The sequence below is a fragment of the Hyposmocoma kahamanoa genome, unplaced genomic scaffold (assembly GCF_003589595.1).
Source record: "Hyposmocoma kahamanoa isolate Upper Pololo Valley unplaced genomic scaffold, ASM358959v1 277, whole genome shotgun sequence".
In the NCBI taxonomy this organism is placed as follows: Eukaryota; Metazoa; Arthropoda; class Insecta; order Lepidoptera; family Cosmopterigidae; genus Hyposmocoma; species Hyposmocoma kahamanoa.
In genome coordinates this window covers 121,657-141,622 of record NW_020653774.1, presented here as the reverse complement: position 1 = coordinate 141,622, position 19,966 = coordinate 121,657, and the positions used below count along the sequence as shown (strand labels likewise).

General features: G+C 41.7%; 1 protein-coding gene across 1 annotated transcript in view; it reads left to right on the top strand.

Moving 5' to 3' along the window:
- LOC113229121 (N-sulphoglucosamine sulphohydrolase) overlaps positions 1-19,540 on the top strand; it is a 31,134-nt gene extending 11,594 nt beyond the window's left edge. Inside the window, exons 2-9 of the mRNA XM_026462617.1 lie at positions 8,803-8,932; positions 9,013-9,149; positions 9,790-9,946; positions 11,379-11,617; positions 11,857-12,174; positions 12,261-12,433; positions 18,002-18,131; positions 18,199-19,540. Coding sequence (XP_026318402.1) covers positions 8,803-8,932; positions 9,013-9,149; positions 9,790-9,946; positions 11,379-11,617; positions 11,857-12,174; positions 12,261-12,433; positions 18,002-18,131; positions 18,199-18,350 — 1,436 coding nt within the window. The 3' untranslated portion in view covers positions 18,351-19,540. The remainder of the gene's footprint in view (positions 1-8,802; positions 8,933-9,012; positions 9,150-9,789; positions 9,947-11,378; positions 11,618-11,856; positions 12,175-12,260; positions 12,434-18,001; positions 18,132-18,198) is intronic.
- Positions 19,541-19,966: the final 426 nt, after the last annotated feature.

Here is a 19,966-nt window from a genome sequence, read left to right as displayed (position 1 = left end):
ACTACGTCGTAAAAAGGCCCCTGTATTGTCAACGATCTTGGAATTTTATTTTTTGTGTTTTTGACCTGGACAAGAAGAACCCGCCCATGGTTCTCGACATCATTAGTTGTTATGTTTGCCAACTCTTGACGTCTACATGTACCATTTATACCGAATATTAATACAACCTGAAAGGAGATAAAAAGAACGTATAAACACCTATATTGTAAAGAAATACGAAAGTGAAAGAAATTAATAACAATAATTTAGTTTCAAGTGAACTTTGTTGCCAAATATCGCCAATCAGGAGCTTCTTTTAGGAACTTCTTGATATTGTCAGCCGAAAATACTTTTGACTTTTTACTTACATGGCCATCTGAGCGTCTTTTTAGAAATGCTATCAAGTTGGAGTATGACTTGATATCAATACCATGGTTTGTTTTCATAGTGCTTTTTAGCATTGAATAGTAGCACCACAATGAGCTTGACTCTAAGGCTTGACTTATATTTTTGAGAAAGTTCCATGAAATAGGCTAAAAACACATTTTCTGAAAATGAATTTGCATCTTTGCTTGTTTTCCATATGATGAAATTTTGATACGCTTGTAAGTATCTATCTTTCGATTTTTCAGGTAAGAGGCATAGAGTAGCCTTTTTTGCTGCGTTTAAGACTTGTGGCGGTGTCAAATTAATAAATTCATCACTATTTGACGATATTTTCAAATAAAAAGAATACAGCGAAAAGAAAAAGCGCGCGAAATAATTTTTATTTGTCCACAAATTAGCCATGCGCGCGCATCAACGTTTTTTTTTAGGCAAAGGTATAAAAATAGCCAGTATTACTAATAAAGTAAATTAATATTTTTGTGTTTTTGTTACAGATAAATGGTTGTAATTTATTGTCAAAATTAATTAAATGAAAGAATTAAATGTTTATTTACTATATTTTATCTCCCAAAGTTAATTTTATTCATAAAATATTCACCACTTTTCTAACATAAAAACTCTTTGCAAAGATTTAAAAAAGTATCGTTCATTTTTAGACGGAGCATCTTAAAAAACCGTGCATGTTACTTTTAAAAAAAAACTCGTGCGGTTTACATTACAATAACGCACTTGTGCGTTTTACATTACAATAACGCACAAGTGCGTAATGAAATACATTACGATATTGAAATTGGTGTGATTTCAACCACTTTACGAGCAAATATGTTATAAAATAATTTTTTAATTTTATTGACAAGTTTTCTTACAAATCACTGTTTATGCTTAGAGGACGGAAAAAAAATAAAAGAATGGTCTAAGTGTTTATGACATATGCACACTATAATGAAAGATCTCTGTCTCTATAGGGCTAAAATTTTAGCTTTTTTTGAACATTTTCATTTATGTAGCTACATTATAGCGATTAGACATTAGACATTGGTTTGCATTGACTTACAAATAAATGGACGACGGGTCTAATACAAAAACCACGAAAAAAATGTCCCAAGTCAACCTATTTAAACGTAGTGACATGTAAAGGAATATAAAAAGCTGAAACGTTGTATTTAAATTGTAATGTCATTGCAGTACTGCCTAACTTTGCTTGCAACAATTGAAAGGCGCAAAGAAAACACCATATTCAGCTTCTACTGGAAACTTACTAAAATGCACCATATGTAGCTTCTGGTGAAAACTACTTGAACACAGGTATAATTGAGTAGCCTTTATTATTTATAAATAAATTTTATACGTAAATGTTGAATTTTATACAATGCCATTTATTACGAGCTAGGGTGTCGGACTTTTTTTCTTGAGTTTCGAGAATTCTCGTACCCGATTTCTCGAGTTATTGGAGAATTTTGTTAAAAACCGTAAAAAATCAGCTCAATCAACTATAAAACTAAATGTGAACTTTTCGAAAGTTGTTTTGGCCTGGGTGTTCTGAGTTATGCCCCGGAATAAATTCCATCGTTCTTGGTTCCAGACTCGATTCCCAGTAGAACCAATTTGGGAAATGAACTTTTGTATATTGGTTCTGCTCTGGGATTCTGTTGCTCTGATACTCAGGGGGAGTATGTACAGAGAGTTCCCTAGTTTCAAACCAGTTCAAATATTTTTTTCGAGAAATTTGAAATAACAAATATAAATACCTAAGAATATAATTCGAAAGCTCATATTTTATGTTCTACGTAAAATAAAATTGTATAGCCAAAAGCAAGATAGAGAAAAACGAGATCAGCAAAAAACAAGAGAAACATCCTTAAAATTTTCTGAAAAATTTTAAAATATTGAAAAAACGTAATTCGAAGGCTCTTCGTTTGGAAATATCTTTTGTAGTTTTATTTAGCGTGACTTCAGTATAATGAACGCGCACGAAGGACTATTATTATTATAAAGCTAAAAGTTCTTATTCACTGATAGAAATAGAACGCATTCTTCCCGATATGGTGGAAAAAAGATATTTATACCGTTGTACGCGGATAGGTTCCAAAGCAAAGAATCAAATATGAGATGACCTCAATGTGGAAAATATGAAAGAGTGATCAACGGAGAAGTGTTTTTTCCTTGCAGAATCACTGAGCTAATTAAGTCACATTATAGTAACAAAGGGTGCACACGTGTTCGGAACAGATCAAGCGATAATCCGGACTCCGTCAAAATAATTTGTATTTAAGTTAGTTAAGGGCTTTTATTGGTATGGTGAAAAAATGTTACTTCCGTTTTAACTCCTTTTTTGCAAGCTGGCCCTCCTTTTACCAGTAGGTATAGAGTTTAGACAGTTTGTAACCCGGCGCCGCCGGTCGGTTGTGATTGGTTTATCATCCCGCATCAAACGGAGCTACAGTAAATGTATACGAGCCATCATAAAAGCTATGTAGCTCTGTATTTACAGTAGATGTTGACACTGCTTTGCAAACATGCTTATTAGCGTAAGGTAGGAAGGAACAGTAGCGTTTATAGCACGACGCGACGGGAGAAAGACCGTGGATGCTATTACAGCGCAGACCATACGATCACGCTGGGAGTTGTGAAGTGACCGCGCGCGGCAGGATCAAGAGCTCGGGTACTATCTGACTTCACATAAAACCGGGAATTAAGTATAGGCCACGAACTACGAGATCGGCGATGAGTGAATAAAAGGTACCGTGGTTAATACGGAAGGTTCGCGTCGATGTGTCGTTAATAGCGGTGACGGGCGACTAACTAAACACATAGAATAAATCCGGAGGAAATCGCACCGCTCGAGCTTAGTGTACCTGGGTATTGCCTCTGGAGGCAGATGTTACTAGTGCAACGGAGAGGGCAGAAGTAGTGGAAATAAGCTGTACCTAACGAAGAACAGGAGTAGGCGCCGTTGCCTTCCCAGCCACAGTCGCCGCCACCGTCGCCGTCGCCGCCACCGTCATTCCCGACACGGGAGCCGGAGTCGCCTGTGAGGCGTCGTAAACCACTGATGGGATATGGGTGGGAAATTGATTAATTAGCTACTCAATATTGTATTTTATGTTAAATGTAGTTACGTTAGATCTAGGAAAAGAAATATGTACAATTTAGCTATGCTAATTAATAGTAAGCTAGGTACGTTGTAATTGGTTAATAATGATTACCTACTTAAGTGTCTCTAGTTAATTATTATGATTTAACAGGGAGGTGTAATGCCGGGTTCACGAGTCTATCACTTGCTTGCGTCGGCTGGGTACACGGCGTAGAAATCTGCCTTCCGCGCAAAAGCGTTCACGAGTCTTCCGCTTTGTGTTACGGAGCAGTGTTGCCAGACTTTTTTTATATTTCCCAATCCCCCACACATCGAATATACTCAAACCCCCAAATGAGTTATTTTACAACTCTATTCCCCACGAAATCTGTAATTCCCCAGACATTTTATTAAGTAGCCTAAAATCGTTTTTCCTGTTTCAAACATAACCTAAATATCGCCGAGTCGCCGACTACTTGTTTTAGTCGCCGCGCGACCCCTTAGGGCGCGTTCAAATTAGCCGCGCTGCAGCCGCGCGATTGTCACTTTTCATACAATTTCTAGAAGCGCTGCAACCGCGCGGCGGCCGCGCGACAGTCGCGCTGCAGCCACACTCGGTTGCATCACGGTTAGTGAGGTGTACATGTTAATTTTTCAAATTAACTACGATGGACGAAAATCGAGTTGAAGAATTTATAGAGAATCCAGAACATCAACTTGCAATATGGGATATCAGTTCCGCCAGTTATTCTAATCGACTGGAAAAAAAGGCATGGGAAAATTTATGTCTAAAATCTATTGACAATTTTGAAACTAAAACTACAAATGAAAAAAAAAACATAACAGGTTGTGAGTAATTTTTAATATCTATACGTGAAGTGTGTGCCCCAAGAACTCTGACCCACCTAACTACATGTGTGAAGAATAGTGTTAAACAAACGTAAAAATCCCATAAAAACCCGTAAACAAGGCGAAAACTATTTACAAATATTTTTCGTAAATCGAGTTTTGTAACTATTTAATGGTTACTACCATTAAACTTTATTAAACTTAATTTCTAAATCCAAGATAGTTGCCAAGAATTTTTAAAAATTTATTTTTGGTAATCCTTCTGGAAATGGCATTTATATCTGAATACATGATGGCTGACACGACTTTTCACATTTCTAAATGCAAGATGGCGGGCACGATTTCTCAAATAATGGCAAGTTGGGTATCGTTTTCGACATATTTAAGGGTGCTCATTACGAATATAGCACTTATTTGTAAATCCAAGATGGCGGACTAAATTTATCAAAAAAAATGTAATATGGGTATCCTTTTCGAGGTATTTGGGGATGCTCATTACGAATATGGCACTCATTTTTAAATCCAAGATGGCGGGCACGATTTTTTTAATAATGGCAAGTTGGGTATCGTTTTCGAGGTATTTTAGGGTTCTCATTACGAATATACCACTTGTTTGTAAATCCAAGATGGCGGACGCGATTTAAAAAAAATATTCAATATGGGTATCCTTGCATTTAGAAAAGTCGTGTTAACCGTCATGTATTCAGTTATAAATGCCATTCCCAAGGATTACCAAAAATACATTTTTGAAAATTATTGGCAACCATTTTGATTTTAGAAATTAATGCCACATTCGCAATAAGCACTCCCAAACAACTCGAAAACGTCTATAATTCTCGTTGTCAATGGACAATGTCGATAATATGTTGTCGATTATATTAATACGTTCTGGTATTCTTTTAATCTTTTTTCTTCAGTTTTAACAAAATAATTGAAAGTAACGTTTCTTCGTCAGAATCCATCGTGCAACTGAGTCGAAAGATAAAACATCACTAAAAATTTGGTCGCAATTCAGCAGCACGGCAAGCGCGACCGCCGCGCGGCTGCAGCGCTGCTGTAGCGCGGCTAACAGCGGCTAATTTGAACGCGCCCTTAAAGTCGTCTAAATGGTGAAAAACATCACCTAATCTGGCAACAGCGTTGCGGAGAGACTTGTGCGCATGCGCGGTGCCTTGTCTTTGGTTGGGTTGTTGACACTCTGCTCTCGAGCCGGTTGCTGCTCTGTGATTGACCAGTGGTGCTGTCCTCCGCAAACGTTTCTTTTTGCTTTTGGAAATATCAAGCTTGCTATTAGATATGAAACTCTCGCAACGCAAAGAAATCGTACGCAAAGCAAGCGGCCGGACGCCGGGCGGCGCGCACGGCGCAAGCGAGCGACTCGTGAACAGTCCGACCTGCGCGTCACGCGACAGATCTTTGCGTATGCGCGAAGCGAGACACGCAAAAGCAAAGCAAGCGAAAAGCGCAAAAGTGTAAGTCTCATGAACTCAGCATATTGTAGGTAGTAAGTGTATTATGAAATATGTAGGTAGTACAAATGTTATAACGAACGGCCGTGGTTTTACTTGTACGAGCTCCTGTATAGTCTTCGTTATCCGGAGACTACGTAGTTTCATGGATCTAAATCGCAAATATTTATTTATTAATTAATCAGACTCACGTTTCGGGCTTTTTACAGGTCCAATAGCCACAGCTAGGTGCTAGTCCCATGTCAATGTGCAGCAACTGAGAAAACCTAAGAATGGCATTAGGAGTAAGCAGTTAAAGTTAAATAGAAAACCACTGTGAGACTCAGACATATTAACTAAAAATAACGGAGGAAGGACTGTACATTACCATCGCACGATTTGAGGGGTGGGAGGGGGGTGGGGGGAAGGGGGGAGGGGAGGGAACCCTTCGTGCAAAGTTTCAAAGTTAGGAATTTAATAGTTTTCGAGATATTAATTTTTGAAAATTCGAAAAAAATAACCTCAAAAAATCATGTTTTCGCACCAAAGAGCGGGGTAAACCCCTCCCCCCGAACCCCTAGCGGGAAAAAACCCACCCCCAAACCACCCTCCCCAACTCCACTTCCTGTGTTATATGAAAAACTAAATTTAAACCTAAAACCAGGCAAAAACGCAAAATCCTAATTGATGCATACATCAAACAGTAAACAACAACAAACAACATGGCGTTCTTTACGCGTTTCGTTATTTTTTTGCAACAAAAAATAATTGTTCAAAAATAAAAGCTTACATACTAATTATAGTAAATTTCTATGTTAAATTTACAATTACGTATTAATTTGTGCTGTTTAATTCAATACTGCGGAAAATTTTTGAAATAACGCAAAAAAATAAACATTTTCGTAAAAAAAAATGAACGAAACGCCGCGCGCGCGCGTTCATTTTTTTTTACGAAAATGTTTATTTTTTTGCGTTATTTAAAAAAAAAATACTGCAACAACCAAACGCTGTGCTTTCCTAACCTATAAAACCTGTTTCCTATCATATATTTTCGAATATTTCAATAATTTTTATTATCAAAACTACGAGTTTCCTAAAGCTAATATTTTAGGATTACACTGCTAACCATGTAATCTATTCACCATATTAATTTCAACTCTCAACTCGTGCGATGGTAATGTACAGTTGAGCCATAACGGATAACTCACGTATTTAAGTCGATTTTTTTTATTTTTTTATTTATTAAGGCTTTGGCAAAGCCATCAGCCTAAACATGAAGTTTAAATAATTATGTTTCTGTAAATATGGCCGCCACAAAGAGGATAGGTAATTTGAGGCGGTGTGCTTGGATTGACTCGGGATTCCTTAAAACGGGCCGATAGGGGTATTTTAGTTCGAGATTCGTATAATTTCGCGTTTTAATCTTCGATTAAGGCACAATAGCACTATCCTATTCCACTTTAACCTAGATTTCACAAAATAATTGAAAGTCAAAATAAAAACGACACTTTTCCCTCCAAAAGGTCCAGAGCGAATCTCATTTAAGTCGAATTTTTGCTCGACATGTTTCGAACCAATTCGTGGTCCTTAATCATGAGACTCCGCGGCGGTGATTGTTCCATTGAATGTTCCCGGTGTATATAAGATTCCCTGCTCCTGTGGCAGGAGTTACATAGGAGAAACCGGCCGTAACATATCCACACGACTTTCGAAACACATACGTAGTATTAAGAACCGGGACAATCGGGGCTCTGCAGTGACGGAACACTCATTGGATTCGGATTCGACGCACTATATTCGTTTTGATGAAGTGTCCGTACTGGCGAGAGAAACGCATTTCATTCCGCGGAAAGTACGTGATAGCTCTCGAGATTGGTCGTCATTCGAATTACAATCGTGATAGTGGATGGTCGGTACCCCCGGGTAAAACAGTGTTAGGTACTACGACAGTGGGTAGTGTAGACGAGACTTTAGAAAGTGACGTTGTAAATGTAGTGTGCAATCCTGCATATGACTTTAATAAAAATGAAGCAAACGAGGGTAGATTCTCGCCGACGCCGTCTGCGCCCGCTGCCGTACTGAGTGATCGGGCTGCCACGGCTTTGGCGCGCATTTTCCGTCGGGTCACCGCCGCGGAATCTCATGATTAAGGACCACGAATTGTTCCAAACATGTCGAGCAAAAATTCGACATTAAATACGTAAGTTATCCGTTATTTTTAGTTAATAGGAGTAAGCAATGGCGGATTTGCAGTCTTGACCGCCCTTGGCCCCAGGCCATGTATTCAGTGCCTGTCGCCCCTTTCTCAGCACTCATCATAGACTGGTAGACTACATAATGAATTTCACTGTCACTCTGTCTATTGGTGGAAACCGCATAAAAATCTGGTCATAGTTTTTGAGTTTATCGCGATCAGACTTACGCGGTAGTGATAATATGTAGTGATGTAGTGACATTACCTACATTATAGTTATATAACATATCTATATTTTGTACATAAAATGTACGAAAGTGATTTAGGAAGATTATTGTTATACGATGCGGTGCAGTGCGGCCCGCAATAATGTGCGTGAGCCTTTAGAATATTTAGGTAGGTACTTTGAGTTATTTCTTGTTATAATCAGTGAATTATTTTGTCACGGTTGGCCGCCCTAGGCCCGGGCCTTAGGGCAAATCCGCCACTGGGTATAAGCCGGCCAGAAAAAGCTTTTATGTCTACTTATGTAATAAACACGAAAAGACACTGCGGTAGGCAATAAAATCTGCTTCCCTGCCAATTTCCGATCGCGTCCGTACGCAGATGATGATGGCTAATCGGCGCAACGACACCCGACCGCGCGGTGACATGGCAGACTCCGAAAACGTGAAGGACGCATTTCAAATTCCTTAAACCGCGACGAGGGCTCCGACACTCGTATGGCCGCGTCGAAGCATAAGCGGCTGCGACGATGACAAATCGTCTTAATGCGACAAGTGTGGTGAAAATAATGATCGTCTTAAGCTGATTCTGCGTCGACAAGTGTGGTGGCTTCATTAACAGTAATTAATGTTTGTCTTTACGCAAAGCGGACGATGCTGGTTTCGAAATTGGCGCTTACGAAAACAAGATATGTCAGACACCGAACATAGACGAGTTGGCGCGGCGGAGCGTCATCTTCAACTACGCATTTACCTCCGTTAGCAGTTGCTCGCCAAGGTGATGCTATCTCCTTCTTTATTTTATTACCGTAGCTACAATTAGGTAACGTTTGTAAACAACATTTGTGTGATAAACAGCCGAGCCGCGCTCCTGACGGGCACACCAAGCCACCAGAACGGCATGTACGGCCTGCATCATGGCGTGCACCACTTCAACTCATTCGACAATATCTCCAGCGTACCAAACGTGTTGCGTGACCACGGTGTCTTTACTGGTGAGCACCGTCATTGCAGAGTCGTTTGCACCGACCTAATTAGACTTCCGTGTGTGATTGTATACCTACATAATATACCTATTAGACAAAATGCAATTCCACCTCTTTACGCTTATGGCGTGTTTACACGGGGTCGACTGCCGCTTTCTGTATACTATACTTCGCTTCGCTAAGAGGTGGTACGTTGACTCGCTGTTTATGCCGAGTTGGCTGACGAAGGCGGCGCAGCCGACGCGCCATTTACGCCGAGTCGACAGGCCCCTTCACCGAAATCACTTAATCATTATCGCAGAGACACTACAATAATAAATAAATAAATCGTTCAAAACGTTCAAGGTCGGGTAGGTGGTATTCCCTGGTCACCAGCACGCGCATTGAAATGGGGCGCGACGAAACGAAATAGATAAGGTGGCAGTGCTTCCCTGGACGAACTCTTTCACAAGGAGCTACTGCTTGTCGAAAGCAACCGAGTCGCCTGCCAGTGATTACATCTTGGCGACTTAATCGATTTCGGCAGGCAAGTGAAGGCGACCTCTCGATTGTGTGTAGACGCGCCATTAAGCTGTTTGCTCCTTCAATATTTATGCTAAACTTCTTGCATTGTGAATGTGAGTATGCAAAAATGTATATGTACACACAGGTATAATAGGCAAGAAGCATGTAGGCCCCGACAGCGTCTACCGGTTCGACTTCGAGCAGACGGAGGAGAACAACCACATTAACCAAGTTGGTCGCAATATCACGCACATCAAACTGCTGGTCAGGCAGTTCTTGCAGCAAGCCAATCAACAAAACAAGTAACTATTTATTAAATTTTTATTGAATTGCTATTCAATTATTTTTTGTGAAATTACTCCACTAGTTTGTTATAATTATTAATACAAAGATCGAACACTCAGAAAAAGCACTCAGAAAAAATTCCTTCGATCCGACCGGATCGAAGGAATTTTTTCTGAGTGCTTTTTCTAAGTAACTATTTACTTATTTCCAAACAATATCGTCTCGCTCTTCTATTTACTTTCTATTTTTGGAAACTAAGTGCATAGACGGTTCTGTTTTCGTTTTCCAAACTTTAGAAACAATGAGTTTTACAGAAATATTATTATTATGGAGTCACTCTTCACTTCAGCAAAACGTCATTTTAAATACAGCTAAATGAACAGTGAAGAAATGCAAGGAAACACCATAGCATCGTACTTTATTTGCTTTCCACGATCGTGTCATCATTTAAGTACCATCAGGTGGGTGTGGTTAAACTGTGACCTACTCTTGTGTTACCTACTCTCTGGTGCCGTGTGCGTGCAGGTGACTTCAATTGAATGCTTTTTTGGCTATTTTTGTGATGCCACATATTTTAGTACCTACTGAATGATACTAAAAGAAAATAACATTTTTTTTAAATACCTAGTGTCGGGACGAACAAGTCGTGCGCTCGGTGGTAAGCGACGCGCCTGACCATAACAGTTGCAGTGCTACCTGGAGTTTTAAATCGCTAAGTCTTAGGGGATGCGTCACTGCGCTCGTCACCCTGAGACATAAGTTGACAAGTTCCATGAGCCTGTACCTGTTACCGCTTGGCGGCAGAAACAGGTAAGGTGGCAGTGTCTACTCCCCTGGACGAACTCTTTCACAAGGAGCTCTACTGATACTAAACATGTATTTTATTTCGTCATCAAACATCGTAATACCAAATATGGATGGTAAAAGTCTAATAACTTTAGTATTATCATCGACAAACGACGTTAAGAAGAATTAGCGCCCAGTCACGCGAGGTGAAAGTTTTCGTAGCGACCGCCCAGTTACCACGCCTTCATGTACATTAATAGCGAATCTGAATTCTATTTATTATGCAACAAAATTTAAATTCCTCTCAATAAAATTACCGCCGCGCGGGCCGCCACGTGGACCAAATTCAAGCCAGGCTAGCTCGCGTGCCGGAACGCTCTTTTAAATTAAAACGTAAAAGCTAAACAAATAGTGCGTATTTTGACATGACAGTTAGAAGCACGAAGTCGCTGCGCGGCGGCAACGCGGACTCCGGTCGGAGACCGCGCGGCGGCCGCGCGGGGCGAGCGCGATGAAATTCGTGTTGAATAAATGCGCCCTTAGAGTCCTCGCATTACCGCGGCGCTGCGCGCACTACTCTTTTATTTATAAGAAAACTTGCTAACTTCAATTCAACAGAAAATTTCTAGATCAACTGAATTTACGAGTACGGTATGTTAAAAGATCCTTCTTCCTGTACGTGGCTTTCCACGACCCACACCGATGCGGGCACTACGAGCCGCAGTTCGGCGCGTTCTGCGAGCGGTTCGGCTCGGGCGAGCCCGGCATGGGGCGCATCCCCGACTGGCAGCCCTGGTACTACCAGTGGCAGCAAGTGCAGCTGCCCTACCACGTGCAGGACACCGAGCCGGCGCGCAGGGACGTCGCCGCTCAATACACTACCATGTCCAGACTCGATCAAGGTCATTGCTCGCTCGTCTACAGAGACCGGAGGAGACTGCACTCCCTGCAGTTCTCTAAATAGGGAACCAAGATTTAGGGATTAGGTAGCCTCTATATACTTTGTTTACTGTTGGATATACAAGAGATGTAAAGAATCATTCAAGTAAATAGACACGGACGACAAATTTCTTTCGTTCTGTAACGATAGCCATCGACGCACGGGAGCGTATGAACTTATAGCAGCGTGACGCGTGCGCAGGAGTGGGCCTGGTGCTGCGCGAGCTGGAGGCGGCGGGGCGCGCCGGGGATACGCTGGTGGCGTTCAGCTCCGACAACGGCATTCCGTTTCCCTCGGGGCGCACCAACCTGTACGAGGCGGGGCTGCGGGTGCCTCTGCTGCTGGCGTCGCCCGAGGCCGGCGCGCGCCGCGGACAGGTCTCTGCTGCCCTCGTCAGCCTGCTGGACCTGGCCCCCACGGTGCTCGAGTGGCTCGGCGTGGCCAGCCCGAGCCTCGAACTGGACAACGAAGTCTTCCGCCCTGATACTCCGCGGAGTTTGCTTTCAATCTTGGAAAAAGGTGCATTGACCTTTCGAACCGCAACGAATCGCTCACATCGCGACTGCGTGGGTAGCCTTCTCGTAATCGACGAGTGGTGGTTGCAGAGCCCCCACTGTCGGAGGACGAGGCGGTGTTCGCGTCGCAGACTCACCACGAGGTCACCATGTACTACCCGATGCGCGCCGTGCGCACGCGCCGTTACAAACTGATTCACAACCTCAACTATGGCATGCCTTTTCCTATCGATCAGGACCTCTACGTATCACCCACCTTCCAGGTGAGTCCCATCCCGTAGAAGCGCGCATCGCGTAAATACGGAAATTACTTTTTCACCTCACTAGCTCGGAAATGTTTACATTACTTTCAAGAAACGAACACTAAAAGTTTGTCGTTTATGGATGGTGCGACTTCTTCCCAAGCAAAGCATTTTGCACGCCTTGGCCGGGAAGAAGTCGCATCGTCAATCCATTACTGTAGGTATGCTGCTTTACAAAATAAATGAAATAAAAATAAAAGCAAAAACAAAAATCATTTATTTCGGGTGACAATGATCCATATCAAAATAAATTACTTTAAAATTGAATTCATAATTAATACCTACAGTTAAGAAATTAAATTAATATAATCGAAATTAAAAAGAGTAAAAGTTTATAAAAATAAAATAAAATAAAAGCCAATAGTTTATTAATGTCTAAATCGATTGCCTCTATAACCGGCACCATAGCAGGCATGCTTATCGCAACAATGCGGAATATAGGGGCAATCTAACCTGTCAGCTATCTTAGTCAGAACGATATTTTTTTCACTTTTGACATCATGTGGTACCGGCGACAACGTGAATGCAAAAATTCACCATGTTTTCACTGAGGTCATAAACTGGATGTCTGACCATAACTTGGATATAAATTTAAATAAAACAAAGATTATGCAATTTCACCCACCGCAAAAAACTCAACTACACTTAGTCTGCTCAGTCAGTTAACTGCAGACCGCACTTTAAACAATTTAAAATTTTGACTTTGTGTTCTATATATATTTTAGAAACTTGTAAATTTATTAAACAACACCCTGACTTTTACACTAACACTGACGACCTGCCTCAACGACACACTTTTAGACCACGCAATAGATTGCTACTGCCACGATCTCGGCTACACATACACAGCTCAAGTCCCCACTCGATGTCGGTGAGGATATTCAATGAGCTCCCGCCCATTGTTAAAAACGAGGAAAAGTATTCACTGTTTCTAAATAAATTAAAATTATATCTTATTAATAAATGCTATTACAATTTAAATGAATACTTTGATGACAAATAAAAATAATAATATTATAATAAATTTGAATAATAAATAAATGGTAATTGTACACTATAAAGTTATGCTACTGTAATCTAATTAAATTCAAACTTTCAAGTGACATAATTCTACTCATAATATGACGTGTTTCTTTATTATTATATGACATTTTTTTTATATTATTATTTGATAAATAACAATTTTAAATAATAATTGAAACCTCGGCCTACCTCTGCTGTTATTGTTATCCCTAATAAAGGGCTCATATGTGTAGCATTATTTTAACTTTAAGACATGTTTACCATATGAATGCAATAAATATATTGAGTATTGAGTATAATGGGGCTGGCTCGCAATCTGCGCACCTGTGATGCACACCTTTTGGGCATTGTTGTATAGAAGCAATCAGTGCATGCCGCCGCGAACACACCCGAAGCGCTGCAGGAGTGGGGCAGCCCCAATAACGCCCCAAACGCATTATTAAATTGCACACGGAGCATGCTGTACTCTCTTTGCGAATATTTGCGCAGGTGTACAATGAAGTGCAGTACGCACAGAAGAGAGTGATCGTCACCCTTATTGAACTCCGCGTAAACCTGCGAGCCAACATATTCGCTCTCCTAGACAATGCCCTCCGCTCACGTTCCAAGTCAACATTGTCTCCGAGGCCGAACGTTACTATGTGCCCTAGGTATTTGAAATGGTGCATTCTGTCTAGAGGGAAACCATTAAGATATATGGGTAGTACATTGTGTGATATGCAATAAACAATTGAAATTGAAATTGAAATTGGACACTTAGCACCGCCCGCCACGAATACCATGTACTGACTTTTGGGTGCGTTATACTTTAGGCCATGTTCACCAGAATACCTTTCGCAGACTTGCAACAGCTGTCTTAGGCCGCAGACCAACGCAATCAGCAGAACCATGTCGTTCGCGTAACTAAGATTATTGATGCAAACGTCATCAACGTGACAGCCTACATGGCGACTGCTGAGCTCGACGATCAGCGCATCCATGTATATGTTAAACAATGTGGGTGAGGTTAAGCCACCCTTTGGGGATCTTTATAAATACCCCTGAGCCCAGGGAGTCTCAGGGGTTATGTGCGGACTCTCCCTCTGGAGGGCCTACCCCACTAACTCCCCCAAAGGGTTTACCTCTCGCCGTGAAATCGGTGAACATTCACTCTCACTCCCGCTCGACCTCTTGGGGAGCGGGGCGCCCGCCCCAGTCCCACGGCGGACCTCCGCTAGGACCTCGGTTTCAAGATCCCACGGCGCATTACCGGCGAGGACGCATGCGGCAGCGCAGGCCACCGTACACCCTGCACATTCGCAGGGCGACCACCCTATGAGGCCTCCTCAGCAGCGATTTTGTCGCCGCTGATGAGGCCCCACTCCAAATGGGAGCCCCGTATAAGGCCATACTCTAGGTCATCCCGGCGTATAGCCTTCTGCATGGGACTCCCGGCCTCCCGAGATTGGGCAGGAACCGACCCAACGCGGATGCGGCGCCCATTATTCGGGGAGCAAGTTGCCGGAAATGCTCCCCGAAGTTCCATCGCCGGTCCAGGACAAAACCCAGGTATTTCATCTGGGACCTGACCGGGACTGATACTCCCGCGATGGAGATGTGGGCGCCTGCCGGCACCGCCCAACCTTTGCCCCTCCCGCCGAAGACAGCCACATCCGTCTTCGGCACGGCGACCTCGAGCCCCAGCAATTGTATTCGGCGGACCACCGCCTCTACTGAGGCTCTTCGGGCCGCCTCCTGGGAGGTGGTCCCCCGGACGGGCACCAGCGTGTCATCGGCGTAAGCGATGACCGCCGTCTGGGGGAGCAGCGCGCCCTTCAGCACCCAATCGTACCCCAGGTTCCACAGTTGTGATCCTAACACGGACCTCTGGGGTACTCCGCACCTCATCGGGGCAAACCACCCTGCCTCACACCGCACTGAAGCCGATACGGCTCCGACATTGCACCCGCCCATCTGACACTGTGTATCGTAAATATATTTTATTTCAAAACATGCAAACTTAGAACAATTAACCCTACCAGTATCAATCCATTCCAAGCGCAAGAGCCTGCTGTGCAAGTAGCCATTCGCGACAATATCCACGAAAATTTAAAAGTGTAAGATTAAATTGAATTTTACGGATAGGTGGAGGTAGATCATTCCAAATTTTGACAGAAGCGTACTTAAAGCAACCTCTTGCGCCAGCCAATCTAATCATGGGTACACATAACATGGGACCTCTGTTCCTAAGTGATAACATACTTTTCTTAGAAATGACTAAGAAAAGTATGTCATCTAATTAGCGGACATTGGTCTTCATTCTATTAAATATATTCTTCTCTTATTCACTATTGTATTATTTCCTTTGTGGTTTGTAGTGGGCGGAACTGAGGCGCAGGGCGTTGTTACAATTGCGTCGGCTGGGGTGTGTTATGTCTAGCATGCCTAAAAACGTGGCCGTTTTTTGAATAAGTTGGTGAGGTCGTATCTCAACATTTTAGTACTTTTAGTACTAAAATAAAAAAAACACGTATGTTATATTTTCATCATCAACGATCATAATATTAAAATTTGGTTAGTGACAAAAAAAAAATCACCTGTATAGTACAACACGATTAACTGTCGTTCACGACTTTTTTGACGTTACGACAGACTGTCGAGACAATGGGGCAAGATTCAAGAAAGACGGTCGTCTGGTGATAAATAAAGCGTTACGATAAAAATATGAAGACAGATAATCTCAGCTATTAATGTCGTTACGTTTTATTGATCAATGCCTGCACGTGTACCGATAAACTATTCAAATTCAAAATAATCTTTATTTCATAGGTAAGCATTATTACACTTGAAATCGTCACAATGGTTAAACTCTACCGCTCATTCGTAAGGCAGATTCCCCTGAGAAGAATGAGCAAGAAACTCTAGAGGTTGCTCTTTGTAAATAACATTTACAATATTTTTTTATTTGAAACATCAGATTGAGACTACCACCATGAGCTAAACGGGTTACTACCACGGATTTTTGTCATCCAAGTACGCAGAAGTTGTATAATAACCTTTAGTATAAAGTTTTTGTTTCACTATAGTTTTAAACCTCGTGAAAGGCAAATTTTGTATATCAACCGGAATCTTGTTATAGAAGCGTATACATTGCCCCTTAAATGATTGTTTGACTTTGTGAAGACGACTATCAAGAAAAGCTAGTTTATTTTTATTCCTCGTATTAATGTTATGTCTGTCACTATTTTTCATAAAGAAATTACTATTCCTTTTAACATAAATTATATTTTCATAAATGTATTGTGAGGCTAGTGTAAGAATGTTAATTTCCTTAAACTTATCTCTCAAAGATACTTTGGGGCCCAGATTGTAAATTGCCCTAACTGCACGTTTCTGCAGGACAAAGATTCTATTGATATCGGCGGCATTACCCCAAAGCAAAATGCCGTATGTCATTAGACTGTGAAAGTAGCTGAAGTAAACCAATCTAGCGGTTTCGACGTCTGAAAGTTTACTTATTTTTTTGATCGCGTACACTGCAGAGCTGAGCCGTTTTGACAACTTACTTATATGGGGACCCCATTGCAATTTAGCATCTAACGTTATACCTAGAAATACAACTGTATCCACAAGATTCAATTTTTCGTTTCTAACTACAATGTTTGTAACCGTCTCTCTAACATTGGGTAATGTAAATTTCACACAATTTGTTTTTTTCTCATTAAGAAGTAGGTTATTAACAGCAAACCAATCAACTACTTTAGATATAGCATTGTTCACATCGTCATAGGAACATTGGTGCCTTTTAACTTTAAATAATAAGGAAGTATCATCAGCAAACAATACTATCTCATGTTTTATACCCTCCGTAAGGCTAGGTAAATCATTAATATAAACTAAAAACAAAAATGGGCCTAGAATTGAACCTTGAGGGACACCCATCCTAATTACAGACCCTGACGATCTCGTACCGTTAACATCGACCCTCTGTACCCTACCATGCAAATACGATTTAAGAAGGTCGAGATCACGTCCCGCCACACCATAATGGCGAAGTTTCCTGACCAGTGTATCATGGTGCACACAATCAAAAGCCTTGGAAAGGTCACAGAATACACCAATAGCATCATGTGAGACTTCCCATGCATCAAATATATGATTAATCAACTCTACACCAGCGTCGGTTGTAGAGCGACCCCGAGTGAAACCAAATTGTTTAGGAGACATTAAATTATTACTATAAAAATGTGCACACATCTGATTTAGAATAATTTTTTCAAATATTTTACTGAGATATATGTTCACGATCTAGTGGGAACAGCTAGACACGACAGTGGTTTAACAATCGATAAACGTCCACGACACAGTTTCGACAGATAGTGGTGATAAGGGAACAGGCTACACGACAGTTGTCCAACGATAAATAAAACGTTACGACATAACGAGAAGGCCCCTGCAATAATGCGCTATTTAGCGCGGCTATACCGCTTTGTAAAATTAATTCCCTCGACTCTTGACGTGATCCAGGACATTCTGAACCGCACGCGCAACAAGCAGCCGCTGCCGTGGTACAAGACGCTCGGGCAATACTACTACAGGCCCGAGTGGGAGCTGTTCGACCTGCGCCGCGACCCCGCCGAGACTGTCAACCTGCACGGTGAGTACCCCGGCCCGGTCGAGGCCAGAGTGGGATTCGCGATCGAAGCTGACGCGGCGGGGCGCAGGCAAGCCGGCGCTGCGGCAGCGGGAGGCGGCGCTGGCGGCGCGGCTGCGGCGCTGGCAGCGCGCCTCGCGCGACCCCTGGCTGTGCGCGCCCGACGGCGTGCTGCTGCCCGGCGCGCGCTGCGGGTCGCTGCTGCCCGACGCGTTGCACTGAGACGCCTGGATCGCTCTTCTAACTTCTGCCCTTATTCTATCCCTTCCTATTTTTTCATCACAACGTTGCTACCTACACGAATACAATTGGGTCTGGATGTTTCGTGAACCGGCGCTGTTCCACAAAATGCGCCCGTAATCTCGTTCGATGTAACTATTCGACGATATGCTTATGTAGCGTTGAGCCCTGTTATTATCAAGAATTGAACTAGCCGAGCGTTCGGTTTGGAAAACCGACGAAGGTTTGTTCCTCAACGAGCAGTTCCTCTCGCTTGGTGCACCACGATAACGTTGGCCGGACCACCGTGTGATTTTTACACATGATGTGGCGATGTTTCACGAATTGCCCAGGCGAATCATGTATTTTGCGATCGCTTAAATATTGGATAAGCAACTATTTGTTCGCATCTAAACCGCTTATAAAGGTATGTCGGCCGTGACCATAGGACCTGTGAAGAGCCCGAAACGGTCAATTTTTTTGAAAAAAGAAATACACGCGATTTAAATCCGAAAAACTAGTTTCGTTTTGTCTTTATCTTATTCATCTTCCTAAGTAGGTATATCCAAGATCCAACTCCGCGAAGCACAGCATTGACAGACACGTGATATGGCTCACAACAATGTAATACTGAAAGTTTGTGCTGTTAGTACTTAAAGACCGCAATTGCAGTCTCAATAACTTTAGTACTGCAGAGAAACCAAATGTGCCGCAATACAGTACAAGTCAGCTGATGTTCTTAAAATAAAATAATTGTTATCCTTCACTGCTTTGCTTTATTTGTGTAACATATGAACTTCAATATAAATTAACAGTTTTAATTCGGCTACCGCACAGTGTATAACAAATAAATCCCAATTTTGTGACCTGCCAGATTCCTGTAGTTTGAAGTTCTAACTTTGAACCAATACGAATGCAAAAGTAGAACAACGGTGTGACAAATATGTATGTGTAGTTTATTTCATTTTTTTGAAAATGAATTAATTTTCTACGGAAAAGTTTAAAAAAATCATAATTTATGATTTTTTAAAATTATAAGCCAACCGACTTGAGTCTCATTTACATCTTATCAGGCGACCGTCGCTTGCTAGGAGAAGGCGGCAAACGACCCGGTGTCGACTCGGTGAGTCGTTTGTATAGAAACACCATACGAGTGTGCGATGTATTCCTAGATTTGGAAACAGTTATTTGCTTATTATATTCTTTGCCATTTGCGGAGATGTGGCGTTTTTTCCGAAACAATTATGTCGGGAATTGTTAATTAAAAAGGTCTTTGTCTACCCTTTGGAGATTTTTTTATGTGCCAGATAAATTGAAAATTGAAAATTGAAATTGAAATTGAATTGAAAAATTGAAATTGAAAAATTTTTATTTCGGATATCTATGATCCATTGGTTAGTATTACAAATATCTTAATCTATTGTTAGTGAGTAAGTAATAAAAATAAAAATATAATAAAACTAAAAACAAAACATTTTATATTACACAACCATGTAAACACCTATTGACACACTATCATCAGGTGGTTTACATGACTGTGCAAAAGAGAGTCCGGTTTACTGGCGATCATTTGCAGAATGCTGCTGGTGCTGGCCCGCACCCTGCGCATCAATGAGGCA